The sequence below is a fragment of the Acinonyx jubatus genome, chromosome E1, assembly GCF_027475565.1.
Source record: "Acinonyx jubatus isolate Ajub_Pintada_27869175 chromosome E1, VMU_Ajub_asm_v1.0, whole genome shotgun sequence".
Classification (NCBI taxonomy): domain Eukaryota; kingdom Metazoa; phylum Chordata; class Mammalia; order Carnivora; family Felidae; genus Acinonyx; species Acinonyx jubatus.
The window spans coordinates 58,974,957-58,998,226 of record NC_069397.1 but is presented as its reverse complement, the minus strand read 5'-3'; the positions used below and the strand labels follow the sequence as shown (position 1 = coordinate 58,998,226).

General features: G+C 55.4%; 3 protein-coding genes across 6 annotated transcripts in view; 2 read left to right on the top strand and 1 right to left on the bottom strand.

Annotated features, from left to right (window-relative positions):
* Positions 1 to 22: 22 nt before the first annotated feature.
* On the top strand, positions 23 to 5,586 carry PDE6G (phosphodiesterase 6G). Its single transcript, XM_053212773.1, has 4 exons — positions 23 to 112; positions 3,698 to 3,974; positions 4,385 to 4,425; positions 4,805 to 5,586. Exons 2-4 carry the CDS (start codon positions 3,829 to 3,831, stop codon positions 4,879 to 4,881), a joined length of 264 nt encoding a protein of 87 aa, XP_053068748.1. The 5' UTR covers positions 23 to 112; positions 3,698 to 3,828; the 3' UTR covers positions 4,882 to 5,586.
* A 91-nt stretch (positions 5,587 to 5,677) lies between these two features.
* TSPAN10 (tetraspanin 10) lies at positions 5,678 to 15,376 on the bottom strand. 3 transcript variants are annotated; one of them, XM_015085680.3, is made up of 5 exons: positions 15,156 to 15,376; positions 13,701 to 13,873; positions 10,498 to 10,644; positions 8,337 to 8,911; positions 5,678 to 7,197 (listed from the first exon to the last, which is right to left on the bottom strand). In XM_015085680.3, exons 3-5 carry the CDS (start codon positions 10,531 to 10,533, stop codon positions 6,702 to 6,704), a joined length of 1,107 nt encoding a protein of 368 aa, XP_014941166.2. In that variant the 5' UTR covers positions 10,534 to 10,644; positions 13,701 to 13,873; positions 15,156 to 15,376; the 3' UTR covers positions 5,678 to 6,701. The 3 variants fall into 3 exon arrangements, with proteins under 3 accessions (XP_014941166.2, XP_014941167.2, XP_053068744.1); XM_015085681.3 differs by having other exon boundaries at positions 13,701 to 13,870; XM_053212769.1 differs by lacking the exon at positions 15,156 to 15,376 and adding an exon at positions 14,146 to 14,407.
* Positions 15,377 to 15,452: 76 nt separating this feature from the next.
* The window catches only part of NPLOC4 (NPL4 homolog, ubiquitin recognition factor), a 60,681-nt gene continuing 52,863 nt past the window's right edge, over positions 15,453 to 23,270 (top strand). The window contains exons 1-2 of one of the 2 annotated variants that reach the window (XM_027052535.2): positions 15,453 to 15,624; positions 19,055 to 19,135. In XM_027052535.2, coding sequence (XP_026908336.2) covers positions 15,610 to 15,624; positions 19,055 to 19,135 — 96 coding nt within the window. In that variant the 5' untranslated portion in view covers positions 15,453 to 15,609. Of the gene's footprint in view, positions 15,625 to 19,048; positions 19,136 to 19,329; positions 19,504 to 23,270 lie in introns of those variants that run through there. The other variant, XM_053212767.1, reaches the window with a different exon arrangement.

Here is a 23,270-nt window from a genome sequence, read left to right as displayed (position 1 = left end):
CGGAGGCTTCCGTGTTGTCGTTTGCAGGACTGACGTTGCGTTGTCACAGAAAGACGGTACAGGTTGCAATCGAACATTCGTTGAGGGCCTACAGCTTTACCAACCTGTAAGGGTAACATAAGCTCCATTCTTTTGAATAATTATGTGACGACGACCCCAGGAACCCCCTTCTGCCTCCCAGCGTCCCAGAAGTCCTGCCCCGAGGTCAGCTCTGGTTATTAGTGCTGCAGCAGAGGGAGGGCCATCTGGTCCCTCGAAGCTGCTGTTGGCAAGGCCTGTAGCAGGCATGAACGCCCGCGGGCAGCCTGGGAAGGGCCCCTTTGTTCCAGCTGCAGGGATCCTTGGGGAGATACCCATTCAGCCAAGGGGGAGGCGGTAGATACACCGCCGGGGCCTGAGCCTTCAGTCCTTCCAACCCACTTAGCTCCGAGGATCGGGGCGATTGGCCAGGGCATCAGCCCTAGAATCAGCCTCCAGGAAACCAGCCTGGTCGGCTGCAGACCTGGCTGCTGGACCATCCAGCCCAGGTAGGACTTTGTCTTAGGGTCCTCACTGCCCACCTCTCCTGCTCACCACCAGCGTGGAAATTGTCCCACCTTCTCTCCCTCCCCCAGCATTTCCAAGCGCTGATACGAGCAGCCTGGGCGAGCCAGGGATTAAAGGAATTTATGCCTGTTTTATCTCTTCTCATTTTAAGAAAAAGCTAAGATTGTACTAGAATTTTGTGAGAGGTTTGAGCTGATAGGTCTTCCCAAGTAGGGGCCTTAATGTAAAGCTAGTGTATCACATGGCGATGTGTGGGCCAGGGAGTGGGAGAAAATGTGAGCCTAGTGAGACCCCTGCGGCTTAGGCTGTCTTTCCGAACAGCTGAGTGCCCTCCAGAAACAGGGTTTTGACTGGTTCAGAGAAACCTGATTTATGGTGACACATTTATTGGACTATATCTCAGAGCATCTAATTTAACCGCATCCTCACACAGATTGAAAAACGGCCCAGGAAGAGAAAGAATTTCCCGAGACAGCAGCACAGCAAAGCTTGGTGGGCTCTGGGCCTCTCAGACACATAGAGGTTTTATGTATTTTTCTCAACAATTCAGGTTTATGGGGTGCCTGGTGGCTCAGTCAGTTAAGCAACCGAAGCTTGGTTTTGGCTCAGGTTATAGTCTCATGGCTTGTGAGATCAAACCCCACGTCAGCATCAGTGCTGACAGTGCAGAGTCTGCTTGGGATTCTCTCCCTCTCTCTCTGCCTCTCCCCCACTCTCAAAATAGACTTAAAAAAAATCAGAGTTATAGAGGTTTTGTATATGTACCCGTGTATGCACGTACGTATACCTCGAGTGCATGCTACTCAGTTGGCCTCGCTTCAGAGCTCAACAGTCCTAGCAGAGGCCTGTGTGATGTGAGCTGTCCCCATCAAGAAGCCACTGGTGTTGTCCCTGGCAACGAGGCAGGCCCCTCCTGCACGTGGAACGCGGCAGTCTTGCCAGGGCAGCATAACACCAGGCTTGCTGAGACGCATGCGGGTGTGGATCTCGTCCTTGTGCATCTGTTTGTTTCCCAGGTACTTCACCATCTGTGACGTTCTGGCCATCTGGACCCTGGGCTAGCCGCCGGGGTCCAATAGAAATGTCTGCCCCACTCCACTGTAACGTGCAAGACGGAGGTTAACACAAGCATTACTCAGACGAACGACTATGTAAGAGTGATGAAGGAAAGTTCCGGTTGCCATGAGGTCCTGTGAAATACGTATCCTGGTCTAGCCTGAGGGGTCACCCTAAGGAAGGGATCCTGGTGCGGAGCTCTGAAGAGGGAGCTAGGGGAATGAGGACAGGTGCAGAATACACCCACCGGAGGGGGCAGCCGGTGCAAAGGGGGAGAGCGAGGGGGAGGGATACAGATGAAATCAGAGAAGTGGATAGTGGCCACACTACGCGGGACTTGGGGGCCATGAAGGCAGTTTCTTTACAAGTCGGAGGGTGGAAAGAGGGGGAGACCCAGGACAGCAGCCAGTTTCTTCTTCGCTTCAGAGATGAGCAGCTTCAGGAGAGGGTCTTGTCCGTCCCCAGCTGTTTGTGATCGCACACCGTATCCCTTGTCCCAACCACATCCCTGGCTCATCCCTTGGACCCCAGAGCACACCCGAGCCCCTTCCCTCCTCTCCCCGAATCCTCGGAGGTGGCGCCCTCCCTCTGCCCTTCCGAATGGCCCTGATGATCTCATTAGTGTAGCGTCAGGGGACGATCCTAATCGGTTTAGCCAGAGGCAGGATAAATTTCCAGCTGCACCCTGCTGAGGGAGACCTGGTCACTCACACCCATGGCCCCCTGAGACCTGCCCAGTGCGTGGTGAGTAGTGACCTTCCTGGTTGCCTTTCTTGGTGGCCACTTACCCAAGGGTGTTGGTGGGGATCTGCCCCGAGGATGGGGAGCTGGCGGGCTTTTTGCCACCGCACTGAGGACTGGGTCTGTGGGGGTCTGCCTGCTGTCCTATTCAGAGAGGTTGCCCAGCCAATCATTTTCAGCTCCCCCATATCAAACAGTGGCTGCAGGCAGCCCCCAAGGCCAGCAATGGTCCGGGGACCTTGGGCCACACACTCCCAGCCAACTTGAGTGGGCATCAGCCACAGGCTGGGCTGGGGCCGGGGCAGCTGGGAGAGCTTAGACGGCGGTTTCCATGAGGCCAGCATCTGAGAGTAGGAGTTCGGTCTGGGCCAGGGCTGCGCACACTGGGCCCACGGCCTGGGACTGGGGAAGGGTCTGGCTGAGCCTACACTGTCTAGGCTGTGAGGAGTGGGCATCACAGGGTCTGAGCAGCCAGGACCACCAGGCCCGCTGCCATGCACCTTGGACCCCGTGCACGTCCTCTCGGCATGGAGGCGGAATCTTAGGGAGGGAAGGTCCATGGTGGGGTCCCCCTGGTACCGGGTACCCACACCCACCACCCAGCCTTCCTCGGGGTGGGCCCATCTGTCCTCGCCTGCCAGTCTCAGCCCTGGTGCTCTAGCAGGCAGCTGGCAGTGGCCCAAGGCTGGATTCAGGCACTGCAGCCCACAATACCAGGGATGGGTCCCAAGAGGCGGTGCCTGGGGTATCCAGTGCCAGGGGCTCCTGTCTGTGTCATGTGCTTAGCCCCAGAACCTTCCAGGCTCACAGTGGCCCTGAGGGATTAGGGTCTCCCTCTGGAGCTAATAGGCTTAGGGGAAGCTGAGTCGCCCTTGAGCAGGGTCAGGGGGCTTAGGGCATCCAGGGAGAGGTTCTGCGGGAGGGGCAGAGGGGAGTTCACCCTATGCAGTGGGTTCAGGGACACCAGCAGGTGGCACTGGTGCCCGGAGCAGTCCCTCAGCACAGCGAGTGGCGGGGGGGGGGTGGGGGGGGTGGGGGGGGTGAAAAAGTCTACTAGTTGAGAGAGGAAGCTGCTGGGGTGGAGGGGAGGGTTGCACAGCTGAGCTCTGGACTTGTTCTGAGACACGCCCCTCCCTGGCCAGCCCGCTGCCCTCGCTTAGTCGTTTCTTCATTGACACTACTAGCTGCCTGGCATGCCACCAAGAATGAGACAGAGTGTCCCCACCCATCTGAGGGGGGTGCACCTGCAGGGCCACCCAGGACTCTCATTCCCTCTGCCTGACCCCAGCTGGAGCCCCACCTGGAGATGAGAGGGGGCTGTTGTCAGGGTCATGCCCAGGATCTCGTGTTTCAGGATTTCCTCTGTTCTTCTGGGTTGAGACCTGCAAGGGGGCTGACTGGGATCCCCTCCCCCTACCAGCCTGGTGTGCCCCCAGCCCACAGCGTGAGGAAGTCTAGAAGCCAGAGGTCTCCGCCATCCTGGCCATGAACCTGGAGCCACCCAAGGCCGAGATCCGGTCGGCCACCAGGGTGATTGGGGGGCCTGTCACTCCCAGGAAAGGGCCCCCCAAATTTAAGCAGCGGCAAACCAGGCAGTTCAAGAGCAAACCCCCCAAGAAAGGCGTCCAAGGGTAAGTAAGGCTTGGGGAGGGGCCCAGCCCCAGGCTACACAGGAAGGAGGCAGGGCTACACTTTGAGTGGCTGCTCAGCTGTCCTGTCCTGGCTGAGGGTGGTCCCATCGTCCTAATAGGGTGGGGGTGGTTCTGGAGGGCCTGAGGGTCCCCCTCAGCATGGGGGTGCGGGAGGGCTCCGGGGCTCCTGTCCCCCTCTACCTGTTACTGCCAAATGGGTCTGGAGACTGTGCTCACTGCCACCTAGGGATTCAGCCACAGGCCAACCACCGACGTGTGTCCCTGCACACACACTCACAGCCAGGGCATGCTGGGCAACTCAGGAGTCTGCGGTCAAGTGCATGAGCACCCCCCCACACACCCCCACTCCTCTTTTCCTGGCCGCTGGCCCTGACCACTCTGTCCTATAGGTTTGGGGATGACATCCCTGGAATGGAAGGCCTGGGAACAGGTATGATGTCCTCGAGGGTCTTCCCAGGTCCCCCCCACTCCCCCACCTGTGGGCTTGCCTGCCGTCCCACCCTTCCTCTGGCAGAAGCTTATCTAGGGCACCGCCCCAAGCCCGTCCTTCATTCTCTGCCCCAATATCGAGCTTTAGACCTCCTGTTCGGTGGGTTCACTGTGGACTTGGAGGGGCTGGAAAGGCATGGGGAGCTCTTGCCGTCCCTCTCTCCACCTGGCCTACTGCACCCACTGTCTTCCACCCGGCCCGCTCCGGCTGGTGTGCCCCAGTGGGGAGGGCTCTGCACCCAGGACTTCTCTCACCCCCTGAGGGGATGATGGCCCCTGGGGCCATGACCCTCCTGGTCCCACTGTCCCTTCTCCTGCAGATATTACGGTCATCTGCCCGTGGGAGGCCTTCAACCACCTGGAGCTGCACGAACTGGCCCAGTACGGCATCATCTAGTGCGAGAGCCTGACCCGGAGTCCCAGGGCCCTACCCCCCGCTGCCCGCTCCGACCCCTGGTCAGGATTCCTGTGAGGAAGCCCATCCCCCCGAGAGTGTCTGGATTGTCCAGTTTGTGTTTGGAGACCCTTGCAACGTGACAACCTTGGGACCCTAGATACTAGTTACCAGAAGCCCCCCGTCTCCCTGCAGGACATCTCGGGCCCGGTCAGGCCCTGCTTAACTTCCAGAGGCCCGCAGATCTTCTTTTAGGGCTGGAAAGCCAGGGCAGGGCTCCCAGAAATGTCCCTCACCCCCTGCTCCCGTCCTGCTATCTGGTGGTGAGGACAAGCCCCCCTCGCCAGTCCTTCCCAGCTGGTGCCCTTGGGTTGGTGGCGGGGGAGGGGCGGGGGGCGGTGTCCCGGTGGCATCAGCAAGAGCGCGGCACCCCTCCAAACCCATCACGCCAGCAGGAAACCTGACCTCCCCGCCACGGCCCATGCTTGCTGTCGTGTTGCAAAATAAAGTCAGCATGCCTCCCCTCGCTCGTCTAGAATGTGCCGTGGTATGGGCAGGGCCCAAAGGTGTGGGTCTCCAGCCGGAGTGCACGGGTACAGGTGCAGGGTGTCGGGGGCCGCAGGGGCCTGGCCGGGCTGAGGGGGAGGGACGCCCACGAGGCGCTGAGCCTGGGCCTGTGGTGGCTGGGGGTACGCCCGGCGAGGCCAGACACGCTGGGGGGCAGGGCGCGCACACCTGGCTGCTGGAGCCCACCCGCCAGGGGGTGGATGGGGCCCAGCCACAGCTCCTGCCCCACAGGTGAGGAAACAGGCGCAGAGACATTGTGGAGTTTGCTCAGTGGCCCAGCCAGCCTGTCCTCGGTGGTCCACGAAAGCTGGATGGGCGCCCGCCCGCGACCCAGCAGCTCCGCCCCTGACACCACACCCGGGGGAAGCGGGCGCACCTGCACACACACACACACACACACACACACACACACACACACCTGTGTGGAACTGTCCCCAGCAGCAGTCACCATCCGGAAGCCACCCAAGTGTGCGTCCACACGGGCCAGGTGCGTTTGTGGGCGTCTGCACACAGCACGGTGCAGACGTGACTCTTGGGGAGGGTCCTCTGGGGTCCGGTTAACGTGAAAGGGTCACCGACGGTGATGAAGTGCGATCGGGGTGCCCGCAGCGAGGAGTTGGCAGAGGCCGGCTCCTGACCTGGCAGCCGATCTGCAGGTGCTGAGCTAGGTAAGGTTTCCTCACGCTGCCCGCTTAACACCGGCGCTGTTTATTGTGTGGATGCTGCCTCTCGCTCAAGTTTACTCCCGCCTGGGCCCCACCTCAACCACCACAACGGTGGGAAAGGGCGAGGTGACCCCAGAGGAGGGCAGGTACCCAGGCCGTGGTGAGAGAGTGAGGCATCAGGGCTGGGATCAAGACTGGGGGTCACAGGTGACATCCTAGGCAAAGTGTCAGAGGCGGGGTCAGAGTGGAGGTCAGAGGCAGGGTTTGGAGGTAGGCATCAGAGGCGGTCGGAGGTGGAGGTTGGAGTTGGGGGCTTGGCAGCAGGATTTCATCCGGTCTCCATACCCCACACGCTCCCTGCCTGCTGGGTGGCTCTGCCTGGCGTCCCCAGAGGAGGCAGACAGCGGCCAGCAGCACCCACCAGGCTCAGCTTACGCTCAGGTCACAGCGGCGTTTGCCAGGGAGCAGGCAGTGCCCGACTCAGTGGTGGAGAACAAAAGTCCCCAAAAGATCGTGAAATCAGGGGGTGGCACAGGGACTCATTCTAGCAGGGCCTGATGGAACCGGGAAGGAGGCGGACGTGCTCTGCCCTCAGGGGAAGGGGGGCCCTGGGGGGCCGGAGGCACAGCCGGTGGAGGAGGCCAGGGCGTCTGGGATGGCGTAGGACACCTTCCCTGGGGGTCCTCCTGGGCTGTCAGCGCTGGGCCAGTTTGGCAGGGGCCGTTTCACGGAGTGTGAGGCGCGGGTGGACAAGGCCACCGTCCCTGCGGCTCTGGGGCTGTCCACCTCCCCCTGGCGGACGGCCAGGGCCCTCACCAGCTGGTTGGCCAACAGAAGCTCCACCCCTTGGACCGCCACAACCACGATGGCGTAGGCGCCCGCGGCCCGCACGTTCCTGCGCAGCCACCGCTGGAGAGGAGGGCCACAGCCCTCCAGGTGCACCACTCTCCGAGCGGCATCCTCGTCCAGGCGCAGGGCTCCAGAGCCACACTGGTCGTTGACAGAGGCTCCGTCTTCCCCGGGGTGGACGCAGCAGGAGGCAGGAAGGCTGCAGGCCTGGACCCCCGGGGAGCTGCAGTTAAAGTACCTGTAAGGGCGGGCACACCTGGGCGTCAGTCTGGAGGGCACACGCAGACACACAGATGCGTGCACGCCCGCACACATACTTGTGCACACACAGTACCCAGGTTTCCGGAGCTTATCCCAGCATCCAGTAGCCCTGCGCACATGCAGGCACCTGTAAAATCTCGGCTAGAAGGGACGTATTTGGTGACAGGGTTCAAGGGGAGACAAGCTCGTGAGGGGGGGAATGAAGACCACCTCGCTCGGTGGGGGCTGCTGAGTTGGTCTGAACAGGCAGGACTGGAGGGGGCAGGTGGGCGGAAGCCTGCGGGGGGTCACAACGGAGAGTGAGGGGCAGCACTTGGGAGGAGCTCGCCAGGCGGGAGGAAGCTGCTCTCCTCACGGCCCCCGCCTCCAGGCAGCAGCCCAGCGTCCCCGGCCTTTGACTGGGGTCCAGGGTCCTGTGCCTCCAGGTCACCCCCCTTGCCCTCCCTCACAGGCCTGCTCTCATCTCCCGGAAGAGTGGGCCTCACCAAGACAAGGACTCGAAAGCCGGCAGGATAGGTGGCAACGTGACCCCAACAGGGGCCCGCCACCAATCCAAAGTCAGACACAGCCCGTGAGTGAGAACACCCACATGGATGCTTCTGGAATGCCTGGCATGTTTGAGTGACCGTTGGATACAGATGGCTGTTTTTCAAGCCTCTGTATGGCTCTGTCTCTCATGGCCGGTTGTCCTCAGGCACAGTGTAAAAAATACACTACACCGTGTTCCTAAATCCATGCACACACAGACGCATGCTCGCACACGGACACCGGCGTGCACACGCCGTGGAGGGAGAACCGTGGAGTCCAGAGCCGTGTCCCCAAGTAACCTAAAAGTCATTTTCATTTGACACTGAGATGTCCTGTACGATGACCTTCACAAAAACACCCCAAAAGTGACTTTCTGACTCTGCTGGCTCGATCTCGGTCCACCTGGTCCTGGTCCACGAGAGGGAGCAGAAACACGGGCCCAAGAGTGTGTACGTGCATGTGTGTGTGCATACATGCAAGCGTGTCCACGTGAGCACGTGCATGAGTGAGTGTGCCCACGCGAGCGAGTGCGTGGCCTGGTCTGCTGGCCGCTGGGGACCGTCCCTCCCCCTTGGGCCCGGGACTCACAGGTTCCGCGTCCAGTCCCGGTAGGAAGACGCCCCGCAGCACTGCAGCCCAAGCTGGATTTGGTCAATAAGGAAGCGCAGGCCCGGGTCATCCTGATAGTGGGTGATGGCCGCACGCAGGGTGTGCTCCAGGCCATCCTGCAGTGGGCCCCAGAGGGCCACCAGCAGGGCACCCACCACGGCCTCCAGCAGCAGGAAGGCGACGAGACCCCCCGAGAAGCAGCGGAGCAGAAACGCGCTCTCACACAGGGCCCCCAGGCAGCCCGCCAGGCTCACCGCACTGACGGCCAGCCCCCCCAGTACCAGTCCCAGAATGGGGTCTTCGGGCAGGGCCGCCCCCCAGACGCTCCCCAGAGACCCCTTGACGGCCAAGCCCCAGAGCCCGATGGCCAGGGCCAGCAGACCAAGCAGAGAGAAGAGGAAGTTGAGCAGGAAGGTCAGGCACTTCAGGCAGCTGATTCCCAAGGGGAGGGAGGAGGCCGGGCCTCCCCCGGGGCCTGCCCTCCAGACCTGCTCCTCTTGGGGCACCGGACCTGGACGGCTTGAAGTGAGCGGCCCCTCCTGGCACCCGGGGTCCTGCAGAGGAGGGAGGGATGAACAGGGAGACTTCACCAGCACGATGCGATAACCAACAGGGAGGTGGCCTCCTCCTCGCGGCCAGGGGTCAGAGCCTGGCAGCGGGAAAAAGGCTGGACAGTGCATAGAGAAGGGGGTGCTCAGAGACCCTCGGAGGCCGGGGACATGGTGGCCTCCGGGCTCGTCGTGTTCAGCCAGGCGGCAGAGGGGACGGTGAGGGCCCACCTCCTTTCGAACAAGGGCTACCTGTACCCTGCCAGTTCACGGTCCAGACTGAGCAAGGGGATCCAGAGAAGCAGCCATTCCACCAACACGCTCCTGCCCTTTATCTCCCCCCGCCCACCCGTGTGATGAAGGCTGTGGGTCAGGCCCCCTGACTTTCCCGCAGCGCAGGCACGGGGCAGGCAGCCGGTTACCCCGGGTTTGGAAAAGCATCTGTGTGGGTTGGTCTGTATGTGCAGTGGAGAGAGGGGCTTCCCCACCCAGGCCAGGGGGGTGGGGGCTGTCAGGCAGAAGGGCTGGCCCAGGGGACTGCCCTTTCTGCTCCCCCCTCTGAGACCAGCCCCAATGTCCCAGGATCTGCTGGGCTGGTCCCACTGTCAGAGCACAGACGTGGTACCGGGCCTACAGCTGTAGGAGGCAGACTCCCAGGGCAGGGAGAAGGGCGGCCTGAGACCAGGGCTCTGTAGGATTCAGGGCCCTCCAGCAGGACATTCAGCCACCCTCTGGGGCACTGGCCGGGCCAGGTGTGGACTGTCGGGAAGTGCTGACCCCTCCCCTGCCCCCACATCTGACTCTGCATCAAAACCTCATCTGTGGGGCGCCTGGGTGGTGCAGTCGGTTAAGCGTCCGACGTCAGCCAGGTCACGATCTTGTGGTCCGTGAGTTCGAGCCCCGTGTCGGGCTCTGGGCTGATGGCTCAGAGCCTGGAGCCTGTTTCCGATTCTGTGTCTCCCTCTCTCTCTGCCCCTCCCCCGTTCATGCTCTGTCTCTCTCTGTCCCAAAAATAAATAAACGTTAAAAAAAAAAAGACTTTAAAAAACAAAAAACAAAAAACAAAAAACCTCATCCGTTATGACCTTGGAGCTGAGGAGAAGAGAACTATTTATCAGCCCCTGAGACCCCAACAGTCAGTAGGAGCAAAAGGGCAGGTTGCTGGCACCAGGTTGTGGGGGGCAGGGGGGAACAGGAGGGGGGAAGGGGGCACCAGGGCAGGTAAGAAGGCCAAGAGGCTGGTGGGGGCGTAGTCACAGGTGGAGGTGGATGAGCAGGACAGGAGGGAGGTCCCGAAGGCCCCAGTGGGCACCGTCCCCCCGTTCCCAGAGCACGGACGCAGCCATGTCAAACACAAGGCAACAACAGGAAACGTTTCGGAGCTGGAGCAAGGTGCGGGGTGACGGTCGGGTGCCTGATCAGTAACCCCCCATCCTAAACTTAGCTCCTCACGGGCGCCCACCTGCTGGCTGGTCCCAGCACACCGCAAGGCTCAGGGTGGGGGTGAACCCAGCCTGTCCTCCCAAGAGCCTTGGGGGGGGGGGTGGAGACACCTCCAATCCGGGGCTGAGGCCAACAGGGCACTGGCTTACCTGGACCAGCAGGGGGCTCTTTTCCCCTTCCTCCATTCTCCAGCAGGACAGGTGCGCTGGGCCCCTGCCTGGCCTCTCTAGCTGGGACGCAGAGCTGGTGCCGTGTCCTCGGCCGGTCTGTGAGCTGTGCAGTCGGGGCCGGCTGAGCTGTGAACCGAGCCAGGAGGCCACAGTCATGACCAGATCATGTGAGGCATCACATTTTAGGGCTTAAGGCAGCCTCTGCTTGTTGAGACGGAGAGCCTCTGTGGATTCCCTGAGGCTCCGTGCAGGCGTGATGTGGGTCGGCTGCCACCTCGTGGTGACCGCTGCAGGCCCCCAGGGTGGGCCTCGGCCTGGCAGGTCGGCTCCGTCAGTTCACCCAGGGAATCAGACCCGCGAACTGGTTCCCAGAAACAATCCTGGGAGACCCGCCAGCAGCTAGATGCCAGGTTATCCCCCCGATTCATTCACTGCAAGAACGACGCCGTGTCCACTGGCCAGATCACGTCCCTCCTGGTTTTGAGGTACGTGGGCTCCCCACTCCCTCTGAGTTTGTCTTCTCAGGGGCAGGACTGTGTTCACCGTGTCCACTGGGCCCTAGAGCTTGGACGAACCCGGGCCACGCAGCTGCTGTGCAGACAGGGTGCTGTCTGGCCCTGTACTTCCTGGCCCCTCTCCCTGGCTTGGATGGTGGGGGGAAGCAAGGCTCAGAGCAGATGCCCACCCGATACCAGTGCTTTGACAACACGGGCGCATACCTCTCCACACCTCCCTCCCTCCCTTGTGATGTGTGGGATTATGATACGAAGGTGAGTCCTTGGCTCGCGGGGATCTCTGGAAGTTGGGGGAGCACATGTTTCCATGGCAGGAGAAAGTTGGGGGGCCTCCTCCGGGGCAGGTATGCCACAGGCCCCGCTGTCTTCACCATCCTCTCCTCTGGTGTTTCTTGGCTGCTTCGGTTTGACATCCAAGCGCCCCCCCCCCACCCCCCGACCTTACAGTCCAGCAACATGGGCTGCCTGCCAAGCACTCAAGTGCCCTTGACCTTTGCCACCCCCTGAAATCTCCTCCCTGTGTCCAGTTCCAGACCACATCCTGCACAGCGAGCGGAGGCCTCCCCTCTCCTGGGCTTTTGGGGGGCACTTTTCACTTCTAATGTGCTCCTTTTGGCTTCGTTTTGTAATTATCTGTGTTCTGGCTTCGTGTTCCCATGCGACGATCACACAACTGAGCCCAGTCTACATTCCTGACCTGCAGGACCGGGAGGCAAATGAGTGGCTGTCGTTTGAAGCCGCTAAGTTTTGGAAGAGTTTGTTTCACTCCATTACCATCACAATAGATTTACAATAGATACACAATCCTACGACAGATAACTGTCGCAAGAGATCACGGATATCTGCCAGGGACTGTCGGAGCCCTGGCGATACGGCAGTGGAAAAACTCGTCAACTTGTCAGCAGGAAGCGGAAGTCCCAAAGTAGGCGAATAGATACGTGAATATATGTGATTTTATATGGTCGCCAGAGTTATGAAGCCAGGAAAGGAGGCAGGAGAGTTGGGGGAGGGGTGTTGTCTAAGGTGCTGAGGGAGAGCCCCACTGTGAGGCATCTGGCCCCCAGGCATGTCCTGAACTGCAAACAGGGACTCAAACAAATTCACATGCACGCATATTCACAGTACTATTCACAACTGCCAAAAGGTGGAAACAGCCCAGGTGTGAATCCACGAAGAACAGATAATCCAAATGATGTGCTCCATCCACCCAATGGAATGTTAGCCACGGAAAGGAACAGAACTCTGACACCTGCTACAACATAGCTGGGCCTTGGAAAATTCGCGCTCAGTGAAGGAAGCCAGACACAAAAGCCCACACTGTAGGATGCCGTCGCGTGAAATACTCAGAATAGGTAAGTCTGTAAGGACGGAACGAAGATCAGTGGCTGCCAGGGGCTGGGGGAGGGGGATGGGGGGGCTGCTGCTGAATGGCGTGGGGTTTCCCTTTGCGGGTGATGGGAATGTGTGGGAACCACAGAGGACGTGGTTGTACCACATTCTGAAAGCACTAAATGCCCCTGAATTGTCCACTCTAAAATGGTTAACAGCATGTTACGTGAATTTCATTTTTATTTCATTTCATATCATTTCATATTTTAGAGAGAGAGAGTGTGTGAGTGAGGGAGAGAGGTAGAGGGAGAGAGAGAATCTTAAATGGGCTCCATGCTCAGCACGGAGACTGATGTGGCTCGATCCCATGACCCTGGTCATGACCTGTACTGAAATCAAGAGTTGGATGCTCAAGTGACTGAGCCACCCAGGCACCCTGAGAATTTCATCTTAATATATTTAAATCTGGGGCGCCTGGGTGGCTCAGTCGGTTGGGCGGCTGACTTCGGCTCAGGTCATCTCATGGTGTGTGAGTTCGAGCCCTGCATCGGGCTCTGTGCCGGCAGCTCAGAGCCTGAAGCCTGCTCCAGATTCTATGTCTCCCTTCCCGCCCCTCTCCAGCTTGCACTCTGTGTCTCTCGCTCTCTTTCAAAAATGAATAAATGTTAAAATTTTTTTTTGAAATTTCCTTAAAAAAAAAAAAAGAGGTTATCAACTTAAAATGAGGCAAATGGGCCAATGGCCTTGTACGAAGAGGAAATTGGGACACACAGAGGGACACCAGGGATGCCTGAGCACAGAGGAAAGACACAGCTGTCTACCAGCTAAGGCGGCCGGCCTCAGAAGAAACCGAACTTGGTCACCTTGATCTCAGGCTTCCAGCATCCAGAACCATGAGAAAACAGATTTAAGTTCTCCAGTCTGCGGGATTTTGTTACGGCAGCCCTAACAAAGTGAAACGACCACCATAGAACTTTAAAGAGTCAGTGTAATAGGGGTGTCCGGGGGGCTCAGTCAGTTAAGCGTCGAGTTAGGCTCAGGCCATGATCTCATGGTTCATGGGTTTGAGCCCCGCATCGGGCTCCGTGCTGACAGCTCGGAGCCTGGAGCCTGCTTCGGATTCTGTGTCTCCCTCTCTCTCTGCCCCTCCCCTGCTTGCTGTCTCTCTCTCTCTCTCTCTCTCTCTCTCTCTCTCTCTCTCTCTCTCATAAATAAAGATTAAAACATTTTTTTTAATGAATACGTTTGGATAGAAGAGAAGCAAAAACACCAGAGGCCATTCTGTAAAAGAGGAGCAGGAAATAGAAGGGTGCGTGTTGGTAGAATAAAACCCAGTACCTTGATCTTCCAGGCAACCCTTTCGGCTCTCCCTCCGGAGTTTGTCTTGGATCTGGACACTTCTCAGCCTTTGCTGTCACCCCGCTGTCCTCTGGACTATGGCATCAGCCTCCTCACCCGTCTCCCTGCTTCTCCCCACCGTCTCTTGTCCATTCAGCTTCCGGAGAATCCTTCTGAAACATAATGGAGAGCATGCCTTCTTTGCTCTCTTCCCCCCAAAGGCTTCCTAACTTCTATTTAGAATAGAATTTAAAGGCCTTTCCATGTCTCACGTGATTCTTCCTGACCCAGTCCTCCCCTGCCCTCACTCATGGTACTCCAGCCACGCTGGCTGCTTTGTTGCTTCTGGAGCACCCAGCACTTCTCAGGTCGCCGCCGGACCTTTGCACATGCTTTCCCCTCATCCTTTCACTCTTCCCTCAGATACCCATATCGCTCACTTTACCTAGGAACCGCTCACACGTCATCTCCTTAGAGAAGTCTTTGTTTACCATCTGCTTTCAGATAGCCTCTGGGCGCCTGGGTGGCTCAGTCCATCAAGCATTCGAATCATGATTTAGGCTCAGGTCACGATCTCACGGTTCATGAGTTGGAGTCCTGCATCAGGCTCTGACAGTGACAGTGTGGAGCCTGCTCGGGATTCTCTCTCTCTTTCTGCCCTTCCTGTGCTTGTGCTCTCGCTCTCCTTCTCTCTCTCTCTCAAAAGAAATAAACAAACTGAAAAAAATAAAAGTCTCTATCACCCTCCACCCCCTCCCCTGCTCTGGTTGTCCATTACTGGACATCGTACACCTACATGTATACCTACAACCTGCCTCCTGCTGGGAAGACTCCCCCAGGGGGTCTCTTTCTGCTCTATTCCCGGCATTAGCTTAGCCGAGCCACACACAGAGAAGACACTTGAAAAGTTATCTGTTGACAGACTGAACAAGGCAAGCTCAAATGACTGTTGAGATTGGGATTATAGAACAGATGGTGGTGTAAACGTTGGTATTGGAGCAGTAATAACAGAGCCGGGGAAGGTGGGAGGTGTCGACAGGGAGGAAAGGAGAGTGGCATGGCAGTCCCCTGGATAAATACAACCTGAAGCTGAGCCACGGGGTTAAAAAACACGGATTTTGGCCTTTAAAAGTTTTCATAACTCTCCCCCACAGTCATGGGCAAGGTCAGCCACGGACTTTGCAGGGCCCAGTGCAAAACAAGGAGGGGCTCCTAGCTGAACATTATGAAGAGTTACCAGCCCTTGGCAGCTGAACGTCGAACCCAGCACGGGGCGGGGCCTCTGGGCCAGTCGGTGGCCCGTGAGGCTGGCCCTGGCGGCACAGTTTAGACTATTACATCTCTGGGGCGGAGAAATGTTGACCTTACATGCAGTTTAAATTCAGTTGTTTCTCTTCTGCCGGATTCCTGGCAATACCTTTTGTCGTTTTTCGTAGCATGAAAGTGTGACGTTACCTTCCTGAAATTATTTCTCTGCATGCTACCGGCAAGACGGAGGGCGTGCTAGTTTCCTCAACTATCAGCCAGCAGGGATGGCTTCTGGGTGAGAGCCGGACTTTCTCCGCACGGCCCGCGCTTTCAGAAAGCAGCGCGTCCCCGGGGCGTCCTTCCCGCCTGCCGGGCGGGGCCCTGGGCTCCGCGCGCGGCTCCGAGGCGGGCTCCGGGGCCGCGCGCCTGCGCATGCGCGGGCCGTTGGAGGGCCGGAACTCAGTTTCGGGGCTGCGCTGCCGGCGGAGCGCGTTGGGCGAGGCGCCGGACGTCGCGGCGGTGGCGGCCGGCGGCGAAGCTGGAGCGGCGGTGGCGGCGGCGGCGGGAGGCCGGGGCTGAGGCCGGGGCCGGGGCTGCGAGGCCCGCGGGGCGGCAGGCGGCGGCGGCCCGGGGCTCGAGCCCGGAGGCGGGATCGGCCGCCATGGCCGAGAGCATCGTGAGTGGGGCGGCAGCGCGAGCGGGGCGCCGGGATGAGGCAGCAGATTTACCGGCGCGGCCTGTGGGGCGGCGGAGTCCGCCTCCCGCCGCCGCCTCCCGGCCGAGGGCTCGCGCCGTCCCCGCCCTCCCGTCCGTCCGCCCGTCCGCCCCTCCCCGGCCGTTGGCGACGCGGGCCGCGCGGGCCCCGCCGGGCGGGCCGGGCCGGGTGCGGGGCCGCGGGCCTTCTGCCACCACGTCCCCGGCGCGGGCCGGGCTGCGGGGCAGGGCTGCGGGGCGGCGGGCCCTCGGAGCCGGGGCGCGCCCCTGCCCGCGCACCGGGCCCCGGAGGTGCCGGCTCAGAGTTCCGGCGAGGAGAGAGCTCTGTGTCCAGAGGGGCCTTTGCGGACGCGGGGTGCCGGGCGGGGGGCGCACGGCGGCTCGCCGCCTCCTGCTCCTCGGTGGCAAGGACAGTTTGACAGCTACCTGTTTGAAAGGGGACGTTTTAGAATTTGACTTGTGACCAGGAATTAGGAATTGGCATGCCCTCCCCCCCCATCCCCCCCGCCATGCCCCTTAAAGAAGTCAGTGGAAACGAGGAGGAAAAAACAAAACCAAATCGGAAAACAAAACAGTCCTACCTTTACTTACTTGTAGCAGGTTCCCTCCCAAAAGTAAATGTGGCTGGAAAAAAATCAACAGACCAGGTGGACAGAAGAATTTTGGTTAATGTTAAGGAATATTTGGGATTTCTGGGGGGGAAGCAAAGCAGTACTGGGTGGCAGGTACTATTCCTGCTTCAGTGGAGTGAGTGATGGCTTCTGCAGTTTGGCTGGGGGGTCCAGACTGGCCTGGATTCTCCCTTGTGGATGTCTTGGGTCTACACGAAGGAGCTCTGGAGTTGGAGGCTTTCCTCTAGCCCTCCCTCAGCTGCCACGCAGGCCCCCTGGTGTCTCCTCCATGTTTCCCAAGAGGAATCTAAGAGAAGTTGACTCTTTTCTTGTTTTAAATGTTTTTATTTTTGAGACAGCGTGAGCTGGGGAGGGGCACAGAGAGAGGGAGACAGAAATTGAAGCGGGCTCCACACTGACAGTACAGAGCCCGACGTGGGGCTTAGAACTCCGGAGTGATGAGATCATGACCTGAGCTGAAGTCAGACGCGTAGCTGACTGAGCCACCCAGGCGCCCCTCTTTTCTTTTTTTTTTAATGTTTTTTTTTTTTTAATTTTTATTTTTGAGAGAGAGACAGACAGACAGACAGAGCACCAGTGGGGGAGGGGCTGGGAGAGAGGGAGACACAGAATCCGAAGCAGGCTCCAGGCTCCGAGCTGTCAGCACAGAGCCTGACTCAGGGCTCGAACTCATGAACCCGTGAGATCATGACCCGAGCTGAAGTCGGACGCTGAACCGACTGAGCCACCCAGGCACCCCGTCAGTAACTTCTAAGAAAAGGATGAGAATCAGCATTCAGATCTACTTTCAACCTCTCTTTACTGTCATACTTTTAGTTCAAGTAGCCACGGACAAACATGTTTTAGAAAAGGACATTTTTCTACTGGTGTGTGTAAGGCTAGGTGAGAAACTGTGGGTGTAACTGATTTTTATCTTGCTAATGCTTGGACTCTCCAAGAAGTGTTCCAGGCTCATTTTTTTCTAGATAGTGAAACCTAAGTTAGCAGGAGGCTGTGTGTCTCTGCCTCTCCTTGTGTATTCTATTTTGTGGCCTGTGTCAGAGACCAAGCTAGAACTTCCCTCGGTACAAATTACGTTTGTTGGAGTTAAATACTGGGTTTAGTTGAGAAACCTGGACTCCGCCCTGTTGCAGTGATCAAATAGAAGGACTTAAGCTTCAGAACATTCCAGAAACATGTAAGCCTGGCCTTTAGCTCAGAGGTGGAGTGTCAGGCTCTTGTTCCAAAGTGAACGGTCAAAGGGAGGGTCACAAAATCTCCCACAGAGCAACACAGCTCTTGTTAACGTGCCACAGTGTTGCAGACAGATTTCAGGAACAAATGGAAGTATTTGCTGCCCGTGCTGTGCATCGTGGAAACGTTTTTCTGGGTGTTCAGTCCAGAGTGAAGTGGAGTAGAAATCAAAGCTCAAAAGAATCTGTATTTGCACTCCTCACTGATGAGGGAGAAAGTTGAACAGATGTAGTTAAACAGAAAATGTTTTGTGCTCTTAACAATTGGGATTTCTTAAGAGTTATTCAAAACAAAATCTTCAAAATGGAGCACTGTGGAGACAAAGCCTTTTCAGTCAAGTGAAAGTAGAAAATGAGACAGTCCAGCTACTTGAGGAGAATCTAGATGATTCTTATTTTGTTCGAAAGTAGCAGGCAGTAGATCAAAAGCCATCGTGGCATTTTGTTGTGAATCCGTGAAAAAAAAATTTTTTTCATTAAAATTCTGTTGTTGTTTTTTTTAAGATTTTATTTTTAGGTGATCTCTACACCCGACGTGGAGCTTGAACCCACAACCCCAAGATCAGGAGTCACACACTCCTCCAACTGAGCCAGCCAGGTGGCTCCAGTGAAAACCTTTTTTAAAAACGATGGCTTGTGACATTTTCCATGTGTAAAGGGTTCTGTTGTTTGTTTGGTGTGTGTGTGGTTTTCTGTACGGGGCACAGTGCAGAAGTTGCTGGGAGGAGAGTGCACCGGGAGCACTGGGTGCTGTGCTCCTGCCCTTTCCTCCTGTCCCAGGTGTCCCTGGGAGCGCTGTCCGTCTTGTTCCTGGCAGGGCATGTCCTTTCACGCTCCCTGACTAAGGCAGGCACTTGGACGGTGGGCCTTGCTGGGCCTTGCTGGGCCTTGCGTGGCAGCTCCCTCCCCGCCCCCCGCCCCCCAAGGACTTTGATCAGCATAAAAATCCAGTCCTAGAAAGTGGTGCTCTTTGTGTGGCCCTCCAGGCCTGCCAGAAAGAAATTTTTTCTTAAAACCCTGCCAAGCTCACTGTGATGTTAAACACCTTTATTTCTTTTCTTTTAGTCTCTTTATTAAAGCTCACAAGTTAGAAGGTTTCCTGTGATTCTTTTAGATCACTCTACTTTTTGTGTACGGGTTCTGGAACACGGTGAGATCTTTTTTAAAGAACCCGGCTGGCTGTTCGTGGTTCATGGAGGAGTTTTTTCTTGCTGTTGTTTGTTGTTGTTTTTGTAAATCCGAAGAGAAAAATGTTAAGTGTTTCAGATATCTTCCTTGTGAATAGTGGTTAAAACCTGAAGTGTTTCTCTGAGTGAAATGGCAATGGAGTTTCTTCCCTTGTGGTGGTGAATCTCCTCTACCTCGGCTTCATCTTTTGAAATACTGGGTTGGGTGTTGCCAGGGGAAGGGTGAGGTTTGGCTCTAAGTTTTGGTGACCCAGATGCTGAGAGACTGCAGATGTTAGTTTCAGTGGTAGGTCGGGAGCTTACTCATCCATGTGGTGACCGCCTTGTTTCATTTGTGACAGATAATTCGTGTCCAGTCCCCGGACGGGGTGAAGCGGATCACAGCCACGAAGAGAGAAACAGCCGCAGCGTTTCTGAAAAAGGTAGCTGTGGCCTGGGTGTGTCCTCCCTCCCCTGCTCTTTTGCTCCCTTCCCGTCTGTGCTGCCTCTTGCCTCCTCCTCTCCTGATTCTGCCCACTCCCTAACTCAGCCTCTGGCACTGCTTTTCTCTGTCATGACGGATTGGACTGACCCGGCGTCAGATCGTGTCACAGCTGACCATTGCTTACACTCGTAGGACCAGGGGGCCGAAGATGAGTGGAAAAATAGTTCACGGGACTGGTGTTTACGAGAATGAAAAATTGGAGAGTGAAAGACTTCAGCTGTCCACCAAAGGAGAGTTGTTAAAAACACGTATAGAGTGATCCACTTTGTTCCTAGAGACTTAGAGCCACGTGCACAGATGTGTCGGGTGAGCACAGAATGTAATGGGAAAGAGCACAGCCAGATTTAAGAAGGGTCACCCAGGGAGGAGAGTGGCCCTTGCTTTATACCCCATGCCAGAGATTGGCAAACTATGGCTCATGGGCGGCCTAATTTTTTTCCCCCTCGGCACGCTGATTGCATTTCCCTGACCTCCTGTTTCTGTAAATAAAGTTGTATCAGAACCCAGCCACACTCACTGGTTTATGTATCGTCTGGCTACTCTTGAACTCCAGCAAGGAGCTGAGTAGTTGTGACGGACACCATATGGCTTGCAAAAATATATACTTTCCTTTAGGGGAAAAAGTGTGCCCACCTTTATACATTCTGTGTTATTTGAATCTGTTGTAAGCAGATGTTACCTTTGTAATAATAAATATTGTTTTTCATTTTCATAAACAAAAAAGGTTTCGGGGTCATAGAGTGTTAGAGCCAGGGGAAATCTTAGGTGTCATGTAATCTGATCTTTTCTTTTTTTCACAAAGGTGGAAACTGAAGGCCTGGGAAGTAAACAGATTTAGGAGGATCACTGGGCTGTCATCTGTTAGTGGGTCCACAACACTTATTTGGGAAGTTTGGTTTCTTTCTTTTTAAATTTTTTTAACGTTTATTTATTTTTGAGAGAGACTGACAGAGCATGAGTGGGAGAGGGGTAGAGAGAGAGGGAAACAGAACCTGAAGCAGGCTCCAGGCTCTGAGCTGTCAGCACAGAGCCGGACGTGGGGCTCAAACTCATAAACTATGAGATAATGACCTGAGCGAAAGTCGGGCGCTTAACTGACTAAGCCACCCGGGCAGCTGTGGTTTCTTTCTTTCTTTCTTTCTTTCTTTCTTTCTTTTTTTTTTTAATGTTTTTTTTAATGTTTTATTTTTTTTTAATTTTTTTTTTTTTAACGTTTATTTATTTTTGAGACAGAGAGAGAGCATGAACGGGGGAGGGTCAGAGAGAGGGAGACACAGAATCTGAAACAGGCTCCAGGCTCTGAGCTGTCAACACAGAGCCCGACGCAGGGCTTGAACCCATGGACTGCGAGATCATGACCTGAGCCGAAGTCAGCTGCTTAACCGACTGAGCCACCCAGGCGCCCCATGTTTTATTTACTTTTGAGACAGAGAGAGTCAGAGCATGAGCAGAGGAGGGGCAGAGAGAGAGAGGGAGACACAGAATCGGAAGCAGGCTCCAGGCTCTGAGCTGTCAGCATACAGCCCGACGCGGGGCTCGAACTCACGAACTGCGAGATCATGACCTGAGCCGAAGTCGGATGCTTAACCGACTGAGCCACCCAGGTGCCCCTCCTCTTTTTTTTTTTTTTTAAACATTTATTTATTTATTTATTTTGAGAGAGACAGAGTGTGAGTAGGGGAGGAACAGAGAAGGAGACATAGAATCCAAAGCAGACTCTGAGCTGTCAGCACAGACCCTGATGTGATGCTTGAACTCACGAACCGTAAGATCAGGACCTGAGCTGAAGTCGGATGCTTAACTTACTGAGCCACCCAGCCACCCTTTGGAAATTTGGTTTCTAAAAGGTAGTTGCTATCATAATGCCATAGCACTGCTTACAGGGCTATATTTATAAGAATAAAAGGAGAGAGAATTAGCTGCGCTGGACGCCAGAGAGGAGAATCTCTGAGTCTTTAAGAAATTCTAATTTCCTCCTCTTTGCTCTTTTTGTAGCTGCTGACTGTGGTCAGCTTGCTCCTAGGGGTCGAGCTGGGGTACGGTGCATTCTGGAATTCTCGAGAGATCATCTGAGACTGAGATTAAGCATTAAGTAGCTACTGCTTAGGCAATTGCGTGGTAAACACCGGCCATTAGAGTCCTGCATGCAGTTCTTTTTTTCTTTGAGGCTTTGTGGTAGGGAAATTTCTTAAATTTGTAGTGACCATGTAGGAATATGATTTTGATTTTAACTTGAGGCTTTTGTGCTTGGTAGCAAAGTAGGGTTGTCAAACAGGTTACATTCAGGTTTCAGAGAAACCTAAGAATATAACATCGTAGTTCTCACTTTTACTTGCTTTACAAGTGTCCTTACAGTGCTAGTACTTCCCTCTGGGTAGTTCATTGTGACCTCACACAGGGAGACGCAGAATGACAGCCAGTCACTGGGAGGGTTGGAGTCGGGGGATGTGGGGTAGCTTTGACCGCTTTGTCTCTGAAGCCATCGTCTGCGTAGTAGTTACCGTCTAGGGGAGATTTTCTTGGGAATACTCAAAAAACAAACATACTTATTACTCTGAAATGTGTTTCCCCTTAAATGAAAATCCTTTCTTCTGGTTAGAAGAGTAATATGGATTAATTATAAAAGGTGCAAACAATACAGAAAAGTATAAAGAAGCAAGTGAGAACCACTCAGAAATAGCCGTTAACATGGCACATCTTTAGTGCACACGTGTGCACACATACACAGGTGTGTGCACGTCTTCAGTAAGTGGGATCGTACCGTACCGTCGCTGTATTTCATCAAATCTAAGACATTGTTGAGTTTAAGGAGAAACATTTATGTACCATTAGGAAAGAAAAAATGCTTTCACACCTGCTTTCCCTTGTCGTTTAGGTTTTATACTTACATAAAGTGTTTTTCTAGACTTGCTTGGAATTATTTATTTAAAAATGTTTGAGAGAGAGGGAGCGTGTGGGCATGTGCTCAAGGGAGGGACAAGAGAGAGGGAGAGAGAATCCCAAGCAGGCTCTGCACTGTGAACAGAGCCCAGTGCAGGGCTCGATCTCACGGACCATGAGATCATGGCCTGAGCTGAAAACAAGAGTTGGACGCTTAACTGACTGAGCCACCCAGGCGCCCCTGGAAGTTTATTTTAATCACGTGTTGTTCTTATACATACACAAGAAAGAAAATCTGAGTGAAATTAATTGGGTCGGATCTCTCTCCAATGCCATATTCAGAGTCTGGCCCTTCTGAACCATTGTTTGGATTCAGCCGTCACTGTCCCCATCTCCCTCCAGAGGGTCATCTTCTGCTCTGTCAGGAGGATTAACACCAGCTGCCCACACCTGTTCCGTAGGCGCTGGTACTGGAGGTTTTCTTGGGAATACTCAAAAACTGCTGTCTTACTAGCGGGCGGGGCCCAGCAGCCAAAATTCCTGTTCTTTCCTTGATTGATCATTAGATGGCTTGTTTGACAGAAATGTTGAGGGATGACAGTTATTCAACCATGCTACCTAGGTGACAGGTTTACAGGAGCTCAGGCAGTCACCTGTATGTCCTGCTGCCCCGCAGGCAAGAACTGTAACATGCCATTGTTCCTAAGATGCATCCCTTCCAAAGATGTTAAAAACTTACAGGAGAATTTGTAACTTGGTTTTTTTCACTTGACAATACGTTAAGGAATGGTTTTATGTCAATAAATGTAGATTTATATCTTTTTAAAAATTATGTTTAAAAATAACGCCTAACAGGGGTGCCTGGCTGACTTAGTCGGTGGAGCACGCAACTCTTCATCTTGGGGTCGTGAGTTCAAGCCCCTCGGCTCTAGAGATTACTTTAAATTTAAAAAAAAAAAATTTTTTTTTTTTTTTTTTTTTTTTTTTTAGTGTTTATTCTTGAGAGATAGAGACAGCGTGGACAGGGCAGGGACAGAGAGAGACACAGGATCCAAAACAGGCTCCAGGCTCCGAGCTGTCAGCACAGAGCCCAATGAGGGGCTTGAACTCATGAACCACGAGCTCATGACCTGACAGGAAGTTGGATGGATGCTTAAACGACTCAGCCACCCAGGCACCCAGAGATTTATAAA